We start from the raw sequence: 17,070 nt of genomic DNA on the forward strand, positions 1-17,070 counted from the left end.
GGAGCCAGCATGGGGGACACAGAGGTTTTTTGGGATACAGATTCCTGTCACCATGGCGGGACACAGAGGATTATTGGGGGCCACGTCCAAAGGTTTATTGGAAAGCACGTCCTTGAAGGAAAACAGAGGGTTATTGGGCTACACGTGGGGGGACTCGAGGGTTTATTGGGATACGCATCTCTGTCACTACAGGGGGACACAGATTTTTTGGGATATGTGTCCCTGTCATTAGTGGTGGGTGTCCAGGGGGTCCCGGAGCCCCTCCAACACTGCTCCCAGCACTGCTGCCACCGCCACAGCCCCAGGATCAGGCTGTTCCAGCCGGGATGAGCGGATGTAGCTGGCTCTGCCTGCCCCAGCCGCCATGTGCCTGGTAGCCTCTGCTGCTGCCTCTGCGCTCTGCCAGGGAAAACAGGGTGTTTTCCAGAATAACTGCAGGGATATCCATCCTATTTTCCCACCATCCCGGCTCCCAGCTCTATACCTGGACAGCAGCGGCCAGCACCTGGAGCGGGTCGGCACCAGGACTGCGCAGGGAATGCAGAGTTTGCGCAGCTGCCCACAGTGAATCCAGCTGGGAAAAGTGGGAATTAGGCTGGGAGGCAGCGCTGAGGCCAGGTGGAAACTCCCTGGCATCCCCCTGGAAGCCTTCCTGGCTCCTGGGCTCCCCCAGCCCTCACCATTGTCCGGTCACCTGGCGCGGCTCCTCCGTACCTGTGTGGGATGCAGGGAAATTCAGGGAGGATTGGGATAATGAGGGAGAATTGGGATTCCACAGCCCCCGGCACTGACCTCTGCATGGCCTCAATCCCGGCATCCATGGCGTGAGCCCATGCTGGGGCATCGCTGCGGCCCTGCAGGCTCCGGGCGGCCGCCGTCAGGAAGAGCCCATAGAGCTTTGGGAATACCATCAGTCCCATCCTGGGAACACTGCTGGGTGTGTCCCCCCATTCCCATTCCCATTCCCATTCCCACTCACCACTCCAGAAGAGCCTCCCATCAGCTCCAGCAACACATCAGCCAGGGAGGAGAGGAGCTGGGCCGGGGCGGCTGGAGGCGGCCGGGAGCGCATCCATTCCTGGATGGCTGTGGGAACAGAAGGGAGAACAGGCTGGGGGTGGCCCTGGAGTCTCCTGTCCCTCGTGGGGACAAGCAGGGACAGCCCTCAATTCCATGGGGAAGCTGCAGCTGGATGCAAAGACATTCCAGGATACAGTTATAAGAAGGGGCATCCCAGGGTTCCTTAATCCCAAGATGGGATGTCCTGGGGAACTCCCCCCTCCTGAGAGGTGTCATTGGGGTACCATTCCCCACAATTCCCTGGATAACAGCCCCTGCACCCACCTTGGGCCGCCCGAGCGTGTGTGTGGCCGCAGTCCCCGTCACCTGCTCCCCGATCCAGCTCGTTGAGCTTATCCTGCATATCCAGCAAGGTGCTGCACACCCGCATCAGGACCCGCTGCACCCGCGCTGTGCCAGGTCCTGTGGAGAGGAGATGCATCCCTGCACATTCCCGAGGGAAACTCAGGCAGGAGAGGGGGTGACAAGGGATGGGACCTCTGTACCAGTTCCAGTCTCATCCTGCAGCTTCCTGGATCTCTCCACCGGTGCTGGCACCTCCTCTCTCCGGGTGGTTGCCGGTCCCGCAAGAATGTTGGGCCACGCCATGGCCGTGGTCTTGGCATCTGGAAGAGCCAGAGGTGTGTGGCAGCTCAGAATCCCATTGGATCCTCACTGGCACATTCAGCAGCCAGGAATTCCACTCCCAGATATCCCACTCACTGACCTTGTGTCTCGACACCCAGCATCTGGAGACCCCGTGCCCCAATCCCAGGCCACATTCCTACCAGAACTCACCGATCAGCCCCACCAGCTCCTCATCCACCAGCATGAGGGTGAGGGAGACTCCGGCCATTTCCAGTGCCGTCATGAAAGATCCCATCAAGGCCCGGGCGATGCGGACCCCTCGGCTCTCTGTGGGATCCAGGAGCAAGGTGAGGGCATTCCAGAGTGGCTGGAGACAGGGAATGGGGTCTCAAGCTCCGCCCTGCACTCACCCAGGCAGCGCACAGCAGCTCCAGCCACAATTCCCAGCTCCAGGCAGGACAATCCACCCAGGTTGTTCACCACGAGCACCACGGAGGATCCTGAGGGATGGGGGGCAGGATGAGACTGGGATCTGGGAGATTTGGGGAATCACAGGGGGTCTGGGGGGCTCACCAGGGGTCAGGGACAGGTGGGAAGCATTGGATGGATCTGTCATGTGCTGCAGCATCACCTCCACAGCCTTATCTGCTGGCAGCACCTGGAGGGGACATGGAGCAGGGGAAGAGAAAAGTGGGAATAGGCGGGATCTGGGAATGGGGAGGAAACAGCAGGATTCCCCTCTCACCTTCATCCTGCGCACTCCGGCCTCGCCGTGGATCCCTGTGGAGACACGTCATATCCCAGTCCCAGTGACACCTCCCCATGGTGGACAGGGACATTTGAACCCTCCAGGTATCCAAAGGGGAACACAGAGGGGCCAGTCCTCACCCAAGCCCAGCTCCATCTCGTCCTCAGCCAGCTGGAATGAGGGCTTGGATCCCGGGATACTGCAGGGAGACAGGCTGAGACCCAGGGTACCTGTGCAGGCAGGAACACTCTGTTAAACCTGGGGGGGATTTCGGGATTTGGGCCTGGCGGACACAGGATAGCATTCCCATGGCATAACACAACACACCCATTGCTTTGGCAGCTGCTGTCACCTTCTCCACGATTTCATCCAAGCTCGCTCCCACCTCAGCCAGAGCTCCCGCAACCTGTCCCAGGCAAAGCAGGTGAGTGACCTCACAGAACTCCCAAAATCCCCCAAAAGGGTCCCAGCAGGACCTTGTGGATGAGGATGGTGCCACAGATCCCACGGCGCCCAGCTTTTCCTGGCGTGGCAAAGGCACAGTCGTCGCCCACCACCACCATCCGCACATCGGCCCCCTCAGCCCGCGCCCGCTCCAGAGCCATGCCAAAATTCAGGCGGTCCCCAGTGTAGTTCTTCACAATCAAGAGGGTCCCGGCTGTGGGATGGATGCGGTGATAATGGGAATGACACAGCACTGGAGGGGGGAAACCCAAAATTCCATCCCGGCATGTTCCCAACCTGCTCCTGCCTGCACCACTGCTCGGATGGCCGCCAGGACACTGCCCACGGACGGGGATGCGAACACGGCTCCAGCCACCACTCCGGTCAGCATTCCCTTCCCAATGTAACCTGTGGAGCGGTAAGAGGGCTTGGCACCATGTCTGTGGGTGGAGGGTTCAGGTAGGACAGGGGGGTCTCACCTGCATGAGCGGGCTCATGGCCAGAGCCCCCTCCAGACAGCAGGGCCACACGGCCACGGATGGCTGACAGGTCACTCCGAAGGACCACCCGGTGTCCTTGGAGCAGCCGGAGCCCAGGATTGCAGGCCACCAGCCCAGCCACGGCGTCATCGGCACAGCCGGGCACTGTTGTCACCAGTTTTTTTGGGATCTGAGGGGAAAATGGAGAGTGGTGGAATAGGATAAGGAAGAACGCCAACCTCACAGGAATTCAAACACCACTGCTCCGGGCTCACCTCCATGGCAGAAGAGCGCAGCACTCGGATCCAAAGATGGAACCTGTCTGGAATGAGGGCAAGGTCCAGGCTGGAAGGGACAGCAGTCCAGAGAGGGGTTGCTGGGAAGGGGGCGGAGTGGGATGGGAGTGTCCGGTGGGAATAGGGGGCTGGCATCAAGGTTGTCCCCAAATGTCCCCAAATGTCTCCCAAGCAGGTAGCGCCTTTTGGGATAGGAAACCAGGATGGGACTACCCTCCCACAGCCGGGACCTCCTGAGATGGTGTGCCAGGATGGGTCTACGCCTAAACAGGGACCTCTTACTTGGGATGAGGGAGGACCAGGACCTCCCCGCCCCTCCCAAAAGAGGGACCCACTTTTGGGGTGGGAAATCAGGATGGTACCACCCCCAAGCAGGGGCGCCTTTTTTTGTGATTGAAAAGCCCCCACTTTCAGGGATCTCCTCTCAGCGCGGGCCCTGGATGGATCCACACGCACACCCCCCATAGTGGGGACCCCTCACCCTGGGTTTCGGGGGGCTCAGAGGTGCAGGGAGCAGGGAGGGAGCTGCAGCCTCCCAAGCGGGGCCCTCCCCTCGGCATACGGCGTGGGATCAGGGTGGGATCACCGCGGATCCCGCGGGTTTTTGGGGAGGCCCCCCGCGCATCTCCCTCCACACCTGCGCTCTCCGAGGTCCTCCAGCCGCCCCTCTCGTCTGCTTTTTACGGTCCTCCCGGCGGGCTAGAGCGGCCTCTCTCGGCTGCTCTCAACGGTCCTCCAAGTGAGCTAGAGCGGCCCCTCTCGTCTGCTCCTGCCGCCACTTCTTAGCTGGCTAGAGCGGCGCAGTACCCCACTTCCCGGAAGTGGCAGCGACGGCGGTGCAGAGGCCGCGCTCCCCGTTCCCCCCGGTTTCCCCCGCGCCCCCCCCGGGACTCCCCGGGACCTCCCGGTTCCCCCAACATGTCCTACAACTACGTGGTGACGGCGCAGAAGCCGACGGCCGTCAATGGCTGCGTCACCGGTAGCGCGGGGCGGGCTTGACGGGAACACCCGGTTTCGGGGGGCGTGGGAGGGCAGTTATGGGGTACCGGGGGGCTGAGGAGTACGAGGGACACGGGGGGATGAGGATGCTGGGGGGCGCTGGGGGTCCTGGGGGTGTTTTGGGGCACTGGGAAGGGATTGGGAGTATAGGGAGGGTTTTGGGGTAGGGCGGAGTTTGGGTGTCACGAGGGGGTTTTGGGGTATCGGAGGATTTTGGGGTACCGGGTGATTCTGGTGTAGAGGGAGGATTAAAGTGTTCCTGAGATCCATAACAGGAGGGAGAAGGAGAGGGATTTGGGGGAGCTGCGGGAGCCCCAAGAGCTCTGGGAGTGCTCGGCGTGGTGGGAAGAGACCCTAGCAATGAGGATTCCTGAGGAAAGACAGTGGGAAGAGCAGAGGAAAGAAAGAGGGAAAAACAAGGAGTGCAAGCTCAGGAAAGGTGATTGCTGAAAGTGATGGGCACTGTGGAAGGAATGCACTGGGATTTTGGGATGCAGACCAACCCCGAGGTGCCAGCTGATCCCTCTTCCGGGATTCCTTCCCGCTTTTTCCCAGGACACTTCACCTCTGCGGAGGACCTGAACCTACTGATTGCCAAGAACACCCGGCTGGAGATTTACGTTGTGACAGCCGAGGGGCTTCGGCCCGTAAAGGAAGTTGGAATGTATGGAAAAACTGCCGTCATGGAGCTCTTCCGCCCCAAGGTGGGTGCTGGAAGGGCAGGGAGGGGGCTGTGCCCACCTGGGCAGGGCAGGGGTGGGAATTCTGACCTCTGGAATTTGCATTGTCTGGGTTTTTTCGGGCAGGGGGAGAGCAAGGATTTGCTGTTCATCCTGACGGCCAAGTACAATGCATGCATCCTGGAATACAAGCAGAACGGGGATAGCATCGACATCATCACCCGTGCCCATGGAAACGTGCAGGTGAGAGGGACTGCAGCACCTGGAATGGGAATTCCCTTCTGTGGGGTGGTTTTGCCTTCCTGGTGCAGCAGGGTGTTGGATTTCTCTTGTTCTGTTGGTGATTCCTTGCTGTCCGCTGGATCTGGAACGGGTCACCTGCAGCCATGGGATGTTTCCAAAGTTAGTCTTGGTCTCTGTCAGGATCCATGGAGTTCTGGGATGGTTTGGGTTTGAAAAGAGACCTTAAAGTTGATCAAGCTGCCTTACATGGGCAGGAACACCTTCCACTGTCCCAGCTTGCTCCAAGCCCCATCCAGCCTGGCCTTGGACACTTCCAGCGGTGGGGCAGCCACAGCTTCTCTGGGAAGTCCATTCCAGGGCCTCACCAGAAGCACAGAGAAAAATTTATTCCCAATATCCCATCTAAACCAGCATGTGGAATCTTGGAACGGTGTAGGATGGAAGGAACTTATGGATCATCTCATTCCACCGCTTGCTGTGGACAAGATAGACCACAAGACCAGGATGGTACAAGCCCTGTGCCCATGGATTCAACCACACTTTTGGGAATGCTTGTGGAGTAACAAAATTAAATTTCAGGAAAATTAAAGCCTAAAACTCCTTGTAAGGTCAAATATTCCCTGGGAAATGAGTCCTCTGGAAATTTGAGGTGAAGGCATGGGGTATGGTAGCTCTGCCAGGTGTGACAGCTGGAAAGGCATCTCCTCCTTAGGCTTGGTGGATTCCCAACTGGAATTATCAAGCCTGTTGGAACTAGGCAAGGAGCCATTCCTCACCTAAGGGCTGTCAACTCGTGTCCCTGTTTTTCAGGGATATTTTCCTGGCACTAATCACCATTTTCTTTCCCCTCTGCATGGAATTCTCCCTCAGGATCGCATCGGCCGCCCCTCGGAAACTGGGATCATCGGGATCATCGATCCCGAGTGCCGGATGATCGGGCTGCGGCTCTACGATGGCCTCTTCAAGGTCATCCCCCTGGATCGGGAGAACAAGGAATTAAAGGCCTTCAACATCCGCCTGGAAGAGCTCCAGGTCATCGACGTGAAATTCCTTTACGGCTGCCAAGCTCCCACCATCTGCTTCGTCTACCAGGTGCCTGCTTATCTGTGGAGAACCCAGGTGGAGCCAAGGGCTCCCAGAGTTTTCCAAAGGCTTTTGGAAGGCAGAGTGAGGAAAGGTTCCAGCTCCTCCAGGTCCATGTTCCTCTTTGCTGCTTTGTTCCATCTCTGGGAGAGAGGAAGCAATGCTTTCCCACAGGATTCCTGGGCAGCTCTGCCTTGGATGGGAATGTTTCCTTTTTAAACCCTCAGGAGGAGCTTATGGATCATTCCAGCAAGTGAATTAGATCCAGAATCAGTTGTTTTCCATAGTGAGACTTGAGTTTTTTCCTTAAAAAAACAGGCAACGACTTGTTTGGTATTTTTGGAAGGTGATTCCAGGTGTGTGAAGAGGATCCGTAACCTCTCCCATCTCCTGGCTCCTCATGGAGGGAGCATTCCAGGCCTTCTCTGGATGCCTGTTTTGATGCAGAGAGCCTTTGCCATGCTGGCTGAGCAAAGGATTAGCTTTCCTTTGTTAAATTCCAGGCTATCCTGGGCTTAGCTGAAATCCCATGCCAGCAGTGGCTCCATTTTTCCCTGTTTGGGCACTGCTGGATCCCCCCAAACTTCCAAGGAGGAAGAATCCATTTTGTCACCACACACCTGGAGTTTGAGGGAACAGTTGGATGATATTGGGGGGCTTTCCCAGCCTCAGTGATTCCATGTCAAAACAACTTGGATCCTTGGAGCAGGAGTGGGATGTCAGTTCTGACTTCTAAAACTCTGGATTGTTTCAATTCCTGCCCTGAAACCAGGGGAAGAGAACACAGAAAGGGGAAATATGATGGAAAAGCTGAATTCCTGAACTTGGCTGGAGCTGGAGGAAGGGATGATATTCCATAGTGTCACTCATGTCTAGGTTGTCAAAGGAACACAAATCCTAGAAAACTTAGTTGTATAACAATGGAAAAATACTTTCCAGTCTGTTTGGGCACAGGGAATTCCTTAGAGGATGTTTGTATATGGAGAAGTTTGGGAGAACAGTGGCGTGTGGATGTGAGGGAGGATGAGGTGGGAAGCCTCAGCAGCTCCCTGGAATGCTGTTTTTGCAGGAGATGAGGTGGAATTTCCTTTTTTCTGGAATCTCATCCACTTGTGGCTTCTCTTCCAGGACCCCCAGGGCCGCCATGTGAAGACGTATGAGGTGTCCCTGCGGGAGAAGGAGTTCAACAAAGGCCCTTGGAAGCAGGAAAATGTGGAGGCCGAGGCCTCCATGGTCATTGCAGGTTGGGCCTTGTTTATAAAAGATTTTCCCATGTTTTTCCAGGTTGGATGGCTCTGTTTTTCCAGGCAGGTTGTCTCATGTGTTTTGCGTGTCCTGCAGTGCCGGAGCCCTTTGGAGGTGCCATCATCATCGGGCAGGAATCCATCACCTACCACAATGGGGATAAATACCTGGCTATCGCTCCTCCCATCATCAAGGTGAGTGGATCCAGGACTGCATCCTGCAAAATCCCTCCTTTCCCAGGCCTTCCAGTCAGGAATTCAAACCCTTCTTGTCCCAGGTGTGGTCTAACAGCACCACTGACTTGGACTTCAGAGGTTTGGCTTCCCGCTTGCTGTTTTTGGGGACTGAGGGGCGTCTGCAATCCCTGTGTGTCTCCACTCTCTGTAGACTTCTTGGAATTTCTTTTGGGCCCCAGGGAATGGGATTAATTAGGAATTAGTGCATGGTCTGGGCACAATTCCAGGTCAAAGCCTGGTTTCATTTCAGGCAGTGGAAAACGTGGGTGAGCCCCTTGGAGACTTGGGGAGGAGAAAAGGTTTAAGGATTTGGGGATAGCAATTGGACTTGTGAGTTTTGTGGGAATAAGTGGCCACTTCCCATGTTGAATTGGAGCAGGAAGCACCAATGGCATGACTGAGGTGCTGCTCTGGACTGAAAGAGGGCTGGAATTGCCATCCAAAGGTCCTTTTAAGCTGGAAATACAGACAGGCTAAAAATCTTGGGGAAGAAATGAGAATATTGGTGCCTGAAGATCTCAGTCCTCTCCTGGAACTCTGGGATGGGGAGTCTGGGATACTGGAGCTGGGGGCATGTCACTTGCACAGACCTTTTGGGGACCAGTTTGGGGCTGTTTCAATGGAATCCCACAATTCCCTCCTTTTCCTGCAGCAAAGCACTATCGTGTGCCACAATCGCGTGGATCCCAATGGATCCCGATATTTGCTGGGAGACATGGAAGGGCGGCTCTTCATGCTGCTCCTGGAGAAGGAGGAGCAGATGGATGGCACTGTCACCTTGAAGGACCTGCGTGTGGAGCTGCTGGGAGAGGTAGGAATCACCTGGGCCATCCCTGGCACTTGCCTGGGATTCTCCCAAGTTGGGAAAGGCTCCGTTTAGGAATGAGTGGGAATTTTGGAGCTTGGGGAGGTGATGCTTCCCATTTATCACAGCTCTGATTTGCTACTTTCTGGAAACTTCCCTCTGTGGGCACTTAAGTTTACACCTTCTTCCCATTTTTTTTCCTGGTACTTGGCACTGGGAGAAGCTTGGACCCTCTGGGATTTTTAAAGGGATTAAATCCCTTTCCCATGCCCAGGGTTTTCCTGATGGGTAACAGCTTAGTGGTGGGAGGTGTATGTGTGTGCCAGGACCTTTCTATGCCAGTGGTGGTTCACCTGCCTGTTCCCACTTCCCAGACATCCATTGCCGAGTGCCTGACCTACCTGGATAACGGAGTGGTGTTTGTGGGGTCCAGGCTTGGAGATTCCCAGCTTGTGAAGGTACGTGGCAGCTCCTGGTTGTGTGTTCCCACAGGACTTGATTACCATCAAAACCTGGAGATGTGGATGCATTTTCCTGTCTTCTCCTCTCCCGCCCTTTCCCTGTCCTACTGCTTGAAAGGCAAAAAGTGATTCCAGTGTTTATTCCCAGCTCAACGTGGACAGCAACGAGCAGGGATCCTATGTGGTGGCCATGGAGACTTTCACCAACCTTGGCCCCATCGTGGACATGTGCGTGGTGGACCTGGAGAGGCAAGGCCAAGGCCAGGTAACATTCCTGCTTTTCCCTCCTCACTGCTGGGAATTTTTGGCCAGGTGGATCCATAAAGTCATAGAATAAGTCATAGAATCCTGGCATGGTTTGGGTTGGAAGAGACCTTAAGGATCATCTCATTCCATGGGCAGAGACACCTTCCACTAGACCAGGTTGCTCTAAGCCCTGTCCAACCTGGCCTTGGTGGATCTTTCAGGTCTTTTCCAACTCAAACTATTCGAGGATTCCATGATTCTAAAAGGGGTTCCCCATTTCCCTGATCCCCAAGAGGAGTGGGAGAACTTCCCAGCCGTGGTTGGTAAAGTCCATCTGCTTTTTTCCCCAGCTGGTCACCTGTTCTGGGGCCTTCAAAGAGGGATCACTGCGAATCATCCGAAATGGCATTGGGATCCATGAGCATGCCAGCATCGATCTACCGGGAATTAAAGGTGTGGGAGGTGTTCCACAGCCTGAGAGGGGACATGATGGGCATGGCTGAGCTTGGGATGTAGAATTGTGTGAGGAATTGTGGCCTCTTTGTTGCAGGTTTGTGGCCCCTCAGGTCAGATCCTCACCGGGAGACGGACAACACCTTAGTGCTGTCCTTTGTTGGCCAGACCAGGTAAAGGTGGGATGAGCTGATCCAGGCTCTCAGCCCTGTGTCTGAGCAGGAATTAATGGGAGCTCCCTTCCCTGCTCAGGGTTCTGATGTTGAATGGAGAGGAAGTAGAAGAGACAGAGCTCACAGGATTTGTGGATGACCAGCAGACGTTCTTCTGCGGCAATGTGGCACACCAGCAGCTGATCCAGGTAATTCCAGCAGGAGGAAAAACATGGATATGGCTCTCTTGGTGCCTTATGGATTGTGGCTTATCCAGGGCAGGATTTGGAGTGCTTCCCTGAGCCAGTGGGATGAGCAAACAGAATCCTGGGTCCATGTTTCTAAGGGATTTGGAAAGAGGGAGGTTCCTGCTGTGCTCCCACCTTGGAAACACTGTTTTCTCTGATTTTTCGTGTCTCTTCCTAGATCACCTCTGCCTCTGTGCGACTGGTCAGCCAGGAGCCCAAATCCCTGGTGAGCGAGTGGAAGGAGCCCAATGGGAAGAACATCAGCGTCGCTTCCTGCAACAGCAACCAGGTGGTGGTGGCTGTGGGAAGAGCCTTGTACTACCTGGAAATCCAGCCCCACGAGCTCCGGCAGATCAGGTGAGCCCACCTTCTGAGGGCTCTTGGGATGCTGGGATTTGGGATCCAGCCGGACACCTGTCCACCCTCCTTCCTCTCAGCTGCACAGAGATGGAGCACGAGGTGGCCTGCCTGGACATCACCCCTCTGGGAGACTCCAACGGGATGTCCCCGCTCTGCGCCATCGGGCTCTGGACCGACATCTCCGCCCGTATCCTGAAGCTCCCGTCCTTCGAGCTGCTGCACAAGGAGATGCTGGGAGGAGGTAGGAGCCTCCCGAGGGTGGCAGTGGTCACTGGCCATGTCCTGAGCAACCTCATCCATCCCTTTTCCTGCTTCCCACAGAGATTATCCCTCGCTCCATCCTGATGACAACCTTTGAGAGCAGCCACTATCTCCTGTGTGCCCTGGGGGATGGAGCTCTCTTCTACTTTGGCCTCAGCCTCGAGACAGGTGACCTTTTCCCTTCCTTTCCATTTTTTTGGGAAAGATCCTCCTTGTTTTCTCAGCCTCATGCTCAGGTGGGACTGGCTGTGGGCCAGTGGATTTCTCCAGCAGACTGGAGGAATGAGATGGATTTTTAAATCCAGGATGCACTTACCCACACGCCTCCTTCCTGAGGTGTGGCAGATCCCAACATCTGTTCTCCTTGAATCCAGGCTTGCTGAGTGACAGGAAGAAGGTGACCCTGGGCACGCAGCCCACGGTGCTGAGGACATTCCGCTCCTTGTCCACCACCAACGTGTTCGCCTGCTCCGACCGCCCCACCGTCATCTACAGCAGCAACCACAAGCTGGTCTTCTCCAACGTCAACCTCAAGGAGGTCAACTACATGTGTCCCCTCAATTCTGATGGATATCCTGACAGGTGAGCCTGCCACAAGTTCCTGTTCCTAAGGGGTATGGAGGACAGGGAGGCTCTTGCTGTTTCACTCAGTGTTTGGAGGACAGGGAGGCTCTTGCTGTTTCACTCAGTGTTTTCCATCTTTTTTTTTTTTCCATGAAGTTTGGCCTTGGCCAACAACAGCACCCTGACCATCGGCACCATTGATGAGATCCAGAAGCTGCACATCCGTACTGTTCCCCTCTATGAGTCGCCCAGGTGAGGATTCCTGGGATTGGGGTGCTCCACTGCACGGGACAAGAGTTGGGGTGACTTCGCCATGCCAGGAGAAAGTAAACAGCTCTTGTTGCCTCCAGAGCTCTTGGAATGGCCTTTCCTAGCTCTCCTGCCCACACAGCCCTGTTTATCCCACAGGAAAATCTGCTACCAAGAGGTATCCCAATGTTTTGGGGTGCTCTCCAGCCGGATTGAGGTGCAGGACGCCAGCGGGGGCACCACAGCGCTCAGACCCAGTGCCAGCACCCAGGTGAGATCCCAGGCTGGGTCATCCCTCTGCTGTGGGGATCAGAATTCCTGATCCAGGTGTTCCTTGATGGTCTTCCCTTCCAAAGCTGTGAGTCCAGGCCAGTTCCTCAGCCAGGGATGAATGAGATGAGGGGATCTCTCTGAGGGGTTGGCACAGCCAGTGTTCCACCTGATGCCTTTTAGTTTTGGTTGCTGCTCCTTCCATATCCCATACAGGTTTCTGTGTGATCTCCAAAGTTTTACTTTTCCCAGGAATCCAGCTGTGGAAGCCACAACTTCATGTAAACTCATATTAACACCATCACTCAGCCCTGCAGGAGGGAATGTGTCCCTTTACTCATTCCTTGCTCTGCCTGTTCTCCCATACCTTCTCCTGCTCCCTGGCTGCCTCAGGCTATGTGGATATCCCGAGTGGCACCTGGATGTGACAGATTTTCCTGTTTCCCAGGCCTTGTCCAGCAGTGTGAGCACCAGCAAGCTGTTTTCCAGCAGCACTTCTCCGCATGAGACATCCTTTGGAGAGGAGGTGGAAGTGCACAACCTGCTCATCATAGACCAGCACACCTTTGAAGGTACCTGTCCCATCCCAACATCCAGCTTTTCACATTGTGGAGAAGCCCAGGAGAGCTTCAGCCAAAGCATGTTCCTGGAGGAATGTCAGCCAAAAGGTTCTGGGATGGCAAAAGACAGTGGGGAATAGGACAAGGAATCTCTAGGACTTGTCTTAAGCTTTCACTTGAAGGGCTTTGGGATTCCGGTTATTCCTCCCTTTCCCATTTTTTTTCCCAGTGCTCCATGCTCACCAATTCCTGCAAAATGAGTATGCCCTCAGCCTGGTCTCCTGCAAGCTGGGAAAGGATCCCAACACCTACTTCATCGTGGGCACTGCCATGGTGTATCCTGAGGAAGCAGAGCCCAAGCAGGGCCGGATTGTCGTCTTCCACTACTCCGATGGTAAGAATGAGGTGTTCTCACCTGGAAAAATCCCGCTTTTTTTTGGTGGGAGATCAGGGATGAGTTCCTCAGACCCCAGAGAGCTCATGTCCCAGGAGCAGGCAGTTTTTCCCAAGGAATCTGTTGTCGGGATCTGTAGGTACTCTGTTCCCTTTGCCCCTGTCTCCTGGAGAAGTCCAAGAATCCCTCACCAGCCCTGGATTCTGGGATTTGCTTTCAATGTCACTTGTCCCCCTCAGAGAGAGTTATTTGGGAAGTAAAATCCAGGGCAGCTCAGCTGAAGCCCCTTGACTTCCCACCCTTTGGATAAGCAACAAAGTGATGCCCAGCATTATTCCAGGGAAGCTGCAGAGCCTGGCTGAGAAGGAGGTTAAGGGCGCTGTGTATTCCATGGTGGAATTCAACGGGAAGCTGTTAGCCAGCATCAACAGCACGGTAGGCAAGAGCCTGACTTGTTTTGGTAGTGTGTTGTTGAATCTGGATGTCAGCCAGGTTGAGGAGTGCATCCCAGCTCCCAGGTGGAGTTTTCCAGTCCATGGCCCATCCCACAGGTCCGACTGTACGAGTGGACAGCGGAGAAAGAATTGCGCACGGAATGCAACCACTACAACAACATCATGGCCCTGTACCTGAAAACCAAAGGGGATTTCATCCTGGTGGGAGACCTCATGCGCTCCGTGCTGCTCCTGGCCTACAAACCCATGGAAGGGAATTTCGAGGAGGTACGGAAGCAGCGCCGGGAATCCGTTCTGACAGCTCTGGGCACGGGGAATGGTATTGGAGGGGATAAAAGGAGAAGTTTGGCTTGACGGGATAGGGTTTGACGTGGATCCCTGTGGTTTCTGGAAGGCTGGATCCCTCAGCTTCCAGGGAACTGGCTGTGGGAAGAGCAGCTGGTGCCTGGCAGGTGAGAGGTACCATCTGGGATGCATGGTGTCCACTTGGAATGGGGGTTTAAATTGCTGGAGTGGCTTTGGCACAGGCTGCTCCACGCTTTCCCATCATGTTACCCAAGTGCCACCTGGACTGGGACCATTTCCACAAGTGCCTTTCCTGCTCAGCTGCTTCCTGGAGCAGAGCGGGACAGGGTGGATCCCACCTCGCTCCTGAATTGGGTTGGGTGGGATAAGGATGCAGGATCCCAGGCCAGGCCACCTGGACACAGCGTGTCCCCTCTTGGCCCCTTCCAGATTGCCCGGGATTTCAATCCAAACTGGATGAGTGCTGTGGAAATTCTGGATGATGATAATTTCTTGGGCGCAGAGAATGCTTTCAATCTGTTCGTGTGCCAGAAGGACAGGTGAGCTGGATGGGATGGATTGGGAATGGGATGTGACAGCGTGTGCTGGGAGGGATGGGGCGATGAGATCTTCAGGAAAACTGGAGGAGCATTCCCAGCTCTTGGGTGCAAGGGAAAGCTTTGGAGTGCCCCCATCCGGGACTGAGCAGAGTGTTTGGGATTCCAGCGCGGCCACAACAGATGAGGAGCGACAGCACCTGCAGGAAGTGGGATTATCCCACCTGGGAGAGTTCGTCAATGTCTTCTGCCATGGATCCCTGGTCATGCAGAACCTGGGAGAGACTTCCACACCCACCCAAGGATCTGTGCTCTTTGGCACTGTCAATGGAATGATCGGTAAGGAGCGGGGGCTGAAGATTCCCTGCAGAATCCTGGAATGGTTTGGGTTGGAAAGCTCATCCAGCTCCACCCCTGCCATGTTCCAAGCCCTGTGTCCACTATTCCTATGCAGGCCTGGTGACATCTCTGTCGGAAAGCTGGTACAACCTGCTCCTGGACATGCAAAACAGGCTCAACAAAGTCATCAAGAGCGTGGGGAAGATTGAGCATTCCTTATATCCTTTGGCATTCCAGCCAGGAACCTGTGGCTGGTGGGGTTTATCAGCTGGAGAGGGTGGTAGCGGGTTTGCTGCTGCCCTGGGCAATCATGGAATTAAAGTTGGGAAAGCCCTCTGAGATCCCAGAGTCCAACCATTAACCCAGCACTGCCATTCCACCATTGACCACATCCAGGGCTGATGTTATTCCCTGTGGGTTTGGCTCCTTGACGCCAGCACCTGGAGATCGTTCCACACTGAACGGAAGACGGAACCAGCCACAGGATTCATCGACGGGGACCTGATCGAGAGTTTCCTGGACATCAGCAGGCCCAAGATGCAGGAAGTGGTGGCAAACTTGCAGGTGAGCTTGGGAATGTGGCCTTGGATCCTTTAAGGACCTAGCTTAGGAATCCAGGCTGAGTAAATGATGGAATCATAAGAGTTACAGAATGGTTTGGGTTGGAAGGGACTTTAAGACACCTCCCACTAGACCAGGTTGCTCCAAGTCCCATCCAACCTGGCCTGGAGCACTTCCAGGGATGGGAAGCCCCAGCTTCTCTGGGAAATCTTAAATCCACACTTTTCTGAATGATCTGGGAATGTTCTTTGGCATCTGCCAATGTCTCCAATGCCTTTTCCTCCCTGTGCAGATCGACGATGGAAGCGGGATGAAGAGGGAAGCCACCGTGGACGACCTGATAAAGATCGTGGAGGAGCTGACCCGGATCCATTAGCAGGATTCGGGATCATTCCCTATCCCTTCACTCCATGTGGAGCAAGGGAATCCTTCCCCCGCTGTGCCCAACACCAGCGGCAGCGGCCAGAGGGGGATGGAATCTCAGAGAGGGAGCAGCTTGTTAGGAATTTGGGAGGGTGTCAGTCATCTCCTCCTGGAATTCATGGATTCTGCGGACTTGGCTGTGCCCAGAACTGTCCCTTTCCTTGAGTGATCCACTGGGATCTGATGCCCTTGCCTCGATTCTCTTTTCCCTGGTGTCCTTAGATATTTTATTACTTTTTTTGGCTTTTGGTTTTGCTTTGGATCCTGGGGGTTTTTTGGGGTTTTTTTTGATTCCTTGTGGTTTTTTGGAAGAGGAATCAAAGCTGGAGGAGCAGCCGAGGCTGGAGCCGAGCGAGACAACTCTCTCCATAGGATCCATGCCTCGCTCAGGGAGGGAAGTTCAAGCTGTTGCTGATTTCGGAGTTTTACCAAATAAAGTAGTCCAAGAGGAAAGATCCGTGTCCTGAGGAATGATGATATCCCTGTCCTTGCCTCTGGCATCTTGAGGACACCTGTTTTCCAGGTGCATTTTTCTGGCTTTTCTTGGATTTGTAGGAAATTTTAGTTCCTTGCCTGCTTGCCTGTGGTGCTGTGAGCGGCTGGAGAGGCAGATTTTAATGGAAGTTTTTGGGAAACATGGATTTTTCAGCCTCTGGCTGCTCATTTATAATTCTCCTTCTGGTCTCCCACCTCTTCCACATCTCTCATGGAATTTGGGGGTTATACTGGATCTTCCCAAGCTCTCTCCAGCCTGGGTCTCTCCTGTAACTCCTACTTAAGCTTCCTCCAAGTCCCATTCTGTACGAGTTTTCCCCAAATCCTTCCCTCCCAGAGACAGATTGTGCTGGAAGCATCCCTGGCTCCCACTTCCATCCCAGATTCTCTGAGGAGGCCGCAGCGAGAAGACTATATTTGGACATCTCTTCCCAGAGCTGGGGCAGCAGGGAGTGACTTTGAACTCTGTGCTCCTGCTTTTATTACCTCAGGCTCTGTTTACCTGCCTGGAGCAGCTTGTTCCCAAAATTTGGCAGGCTCAGGGAGTGGCACAGCCCTGATCCTGGAAGTGCTCTCCTTTTCCCACTAAAACTGGGGGTGCTGATGCAATGTTGGCACCCTGCTCTTTTTGGCATAAAAGTGCCACTGGTCAGGGTTGAAGCAGAATATCCACTGCCACTGGAGCTGCAGCTGCCTCCCAGGCATCTGGGATCACATTCCCTTAGGACAGGAGCTTCCCCTGGCCACACTGGGGTTCATAAAAAAAACAGCGTGACCCCTCTGCTGTGGCTCTAATTTGGGAGGGGGCTGCCAGAGTGATCCCAACCCTTGG

General features: G+C 54.9%; 2 protein-coding genes across 2 annotated transcripts; one reads left to right on the top strand and one right to left on the bottom strand.

Moving 5' to 3' along the window:
- Positions 1-70: 70 nt before the first annotated feature.
- TKFC (triokinase and FMN cyclase) lies at positions 71-4,358 on the bottom strand. Its single transcript, XM_085063662.1, has 18 exons — positions 4,252-4,358; positions 3,594-3,640; positions 3,319-3,508; positions 3,137-3,247; positions 2,872-3,053; positions 2,723-2,801; positions 2,536-2,625; positions 2,393-2,427; positions 2,221-2,305; positions 2,058-2,147; positions 1,858-1,974; positions 1,566-1,685; positions 1,345-1,482; positions 980-1,086; positions 793-896; positions 681-714; positions 485-574; positions 71-399 (listed from the first exon to the last, which is right to left on the bottom strand). The coding sequence occupies exons 2-18, from the start codon at positions 3,597-3,599 to the stop codon at positions 229-231; spliced, it is 1,749 nt and encodes a 582-aa protein (XP_084919788.1). The 5' UTR covers positions 3,600-3,640; positions 4,252-4,358; the 3' UTR covers positions 71-228.
- Positions 4,359-4,398: 40 nt separating this feature from the next.
- On the top strand, positions 4,399-16,196 carry DDB1 (damage specific DNA binding protein 1). The gene is made up of 27 exons (XM_085063641.1): positions 4,399-4,593; positions 5,169-5,317; positions 5,420-5,536; positions 6,407-6,628; positions 7,748-7,862; positions 7,961-8,058; positions 8,753-8,911; positions 9,280-9,363; positions 9,515-9,631; positions 9,963-10,065; positions 10,163-10,238; positions 10,318-10,426; positions 10,644-10,822; positions 10,903-11,066; positions 11,147-11,254; positions 11,461-11,668; positions 11,807-11,902; positions 12,059-12,170; positions 12,618-12,741; positions 12,959-13,123; positions 13,464-13,558; positions 13,675-13,845; positions 14,314-14,423; positions 14,590-14,759; positions 14,875-14,977; positions 15,200-15,323; positions 15,613-16,196. The coding sequence occupies exons 1-27, from the start codon at positions 4,533-4,535 to the stop codon at positions 15,694-15,696; spliced, it is 3,423 nt and encodes a 1,140-aa protein (XP_084919767.1). The 5' UTR covers positions 4,399-4,532; the 3' UTR covers positions 15,697-16,196.
- The last annotated feature ends 874 nt before the right edge of the window (positions 16,197-17,070 follow it).

The sequence above is a fragment of the Lichenostomus cassidix genome, chromosome 5 (genome assembly GCF_008360975.1).
Source record: "Lichenostomus cassidix isolate B80296 chromosome 5, HeHo_3.0, whole genome shotgun sequence".
NCBI classification, from domain to species: Eukaryota; Metazoa; Chordata; class Aves; order Passeriformes; family Meliphagidae; genus Lichenostomus; species Lichenostomus cassidix.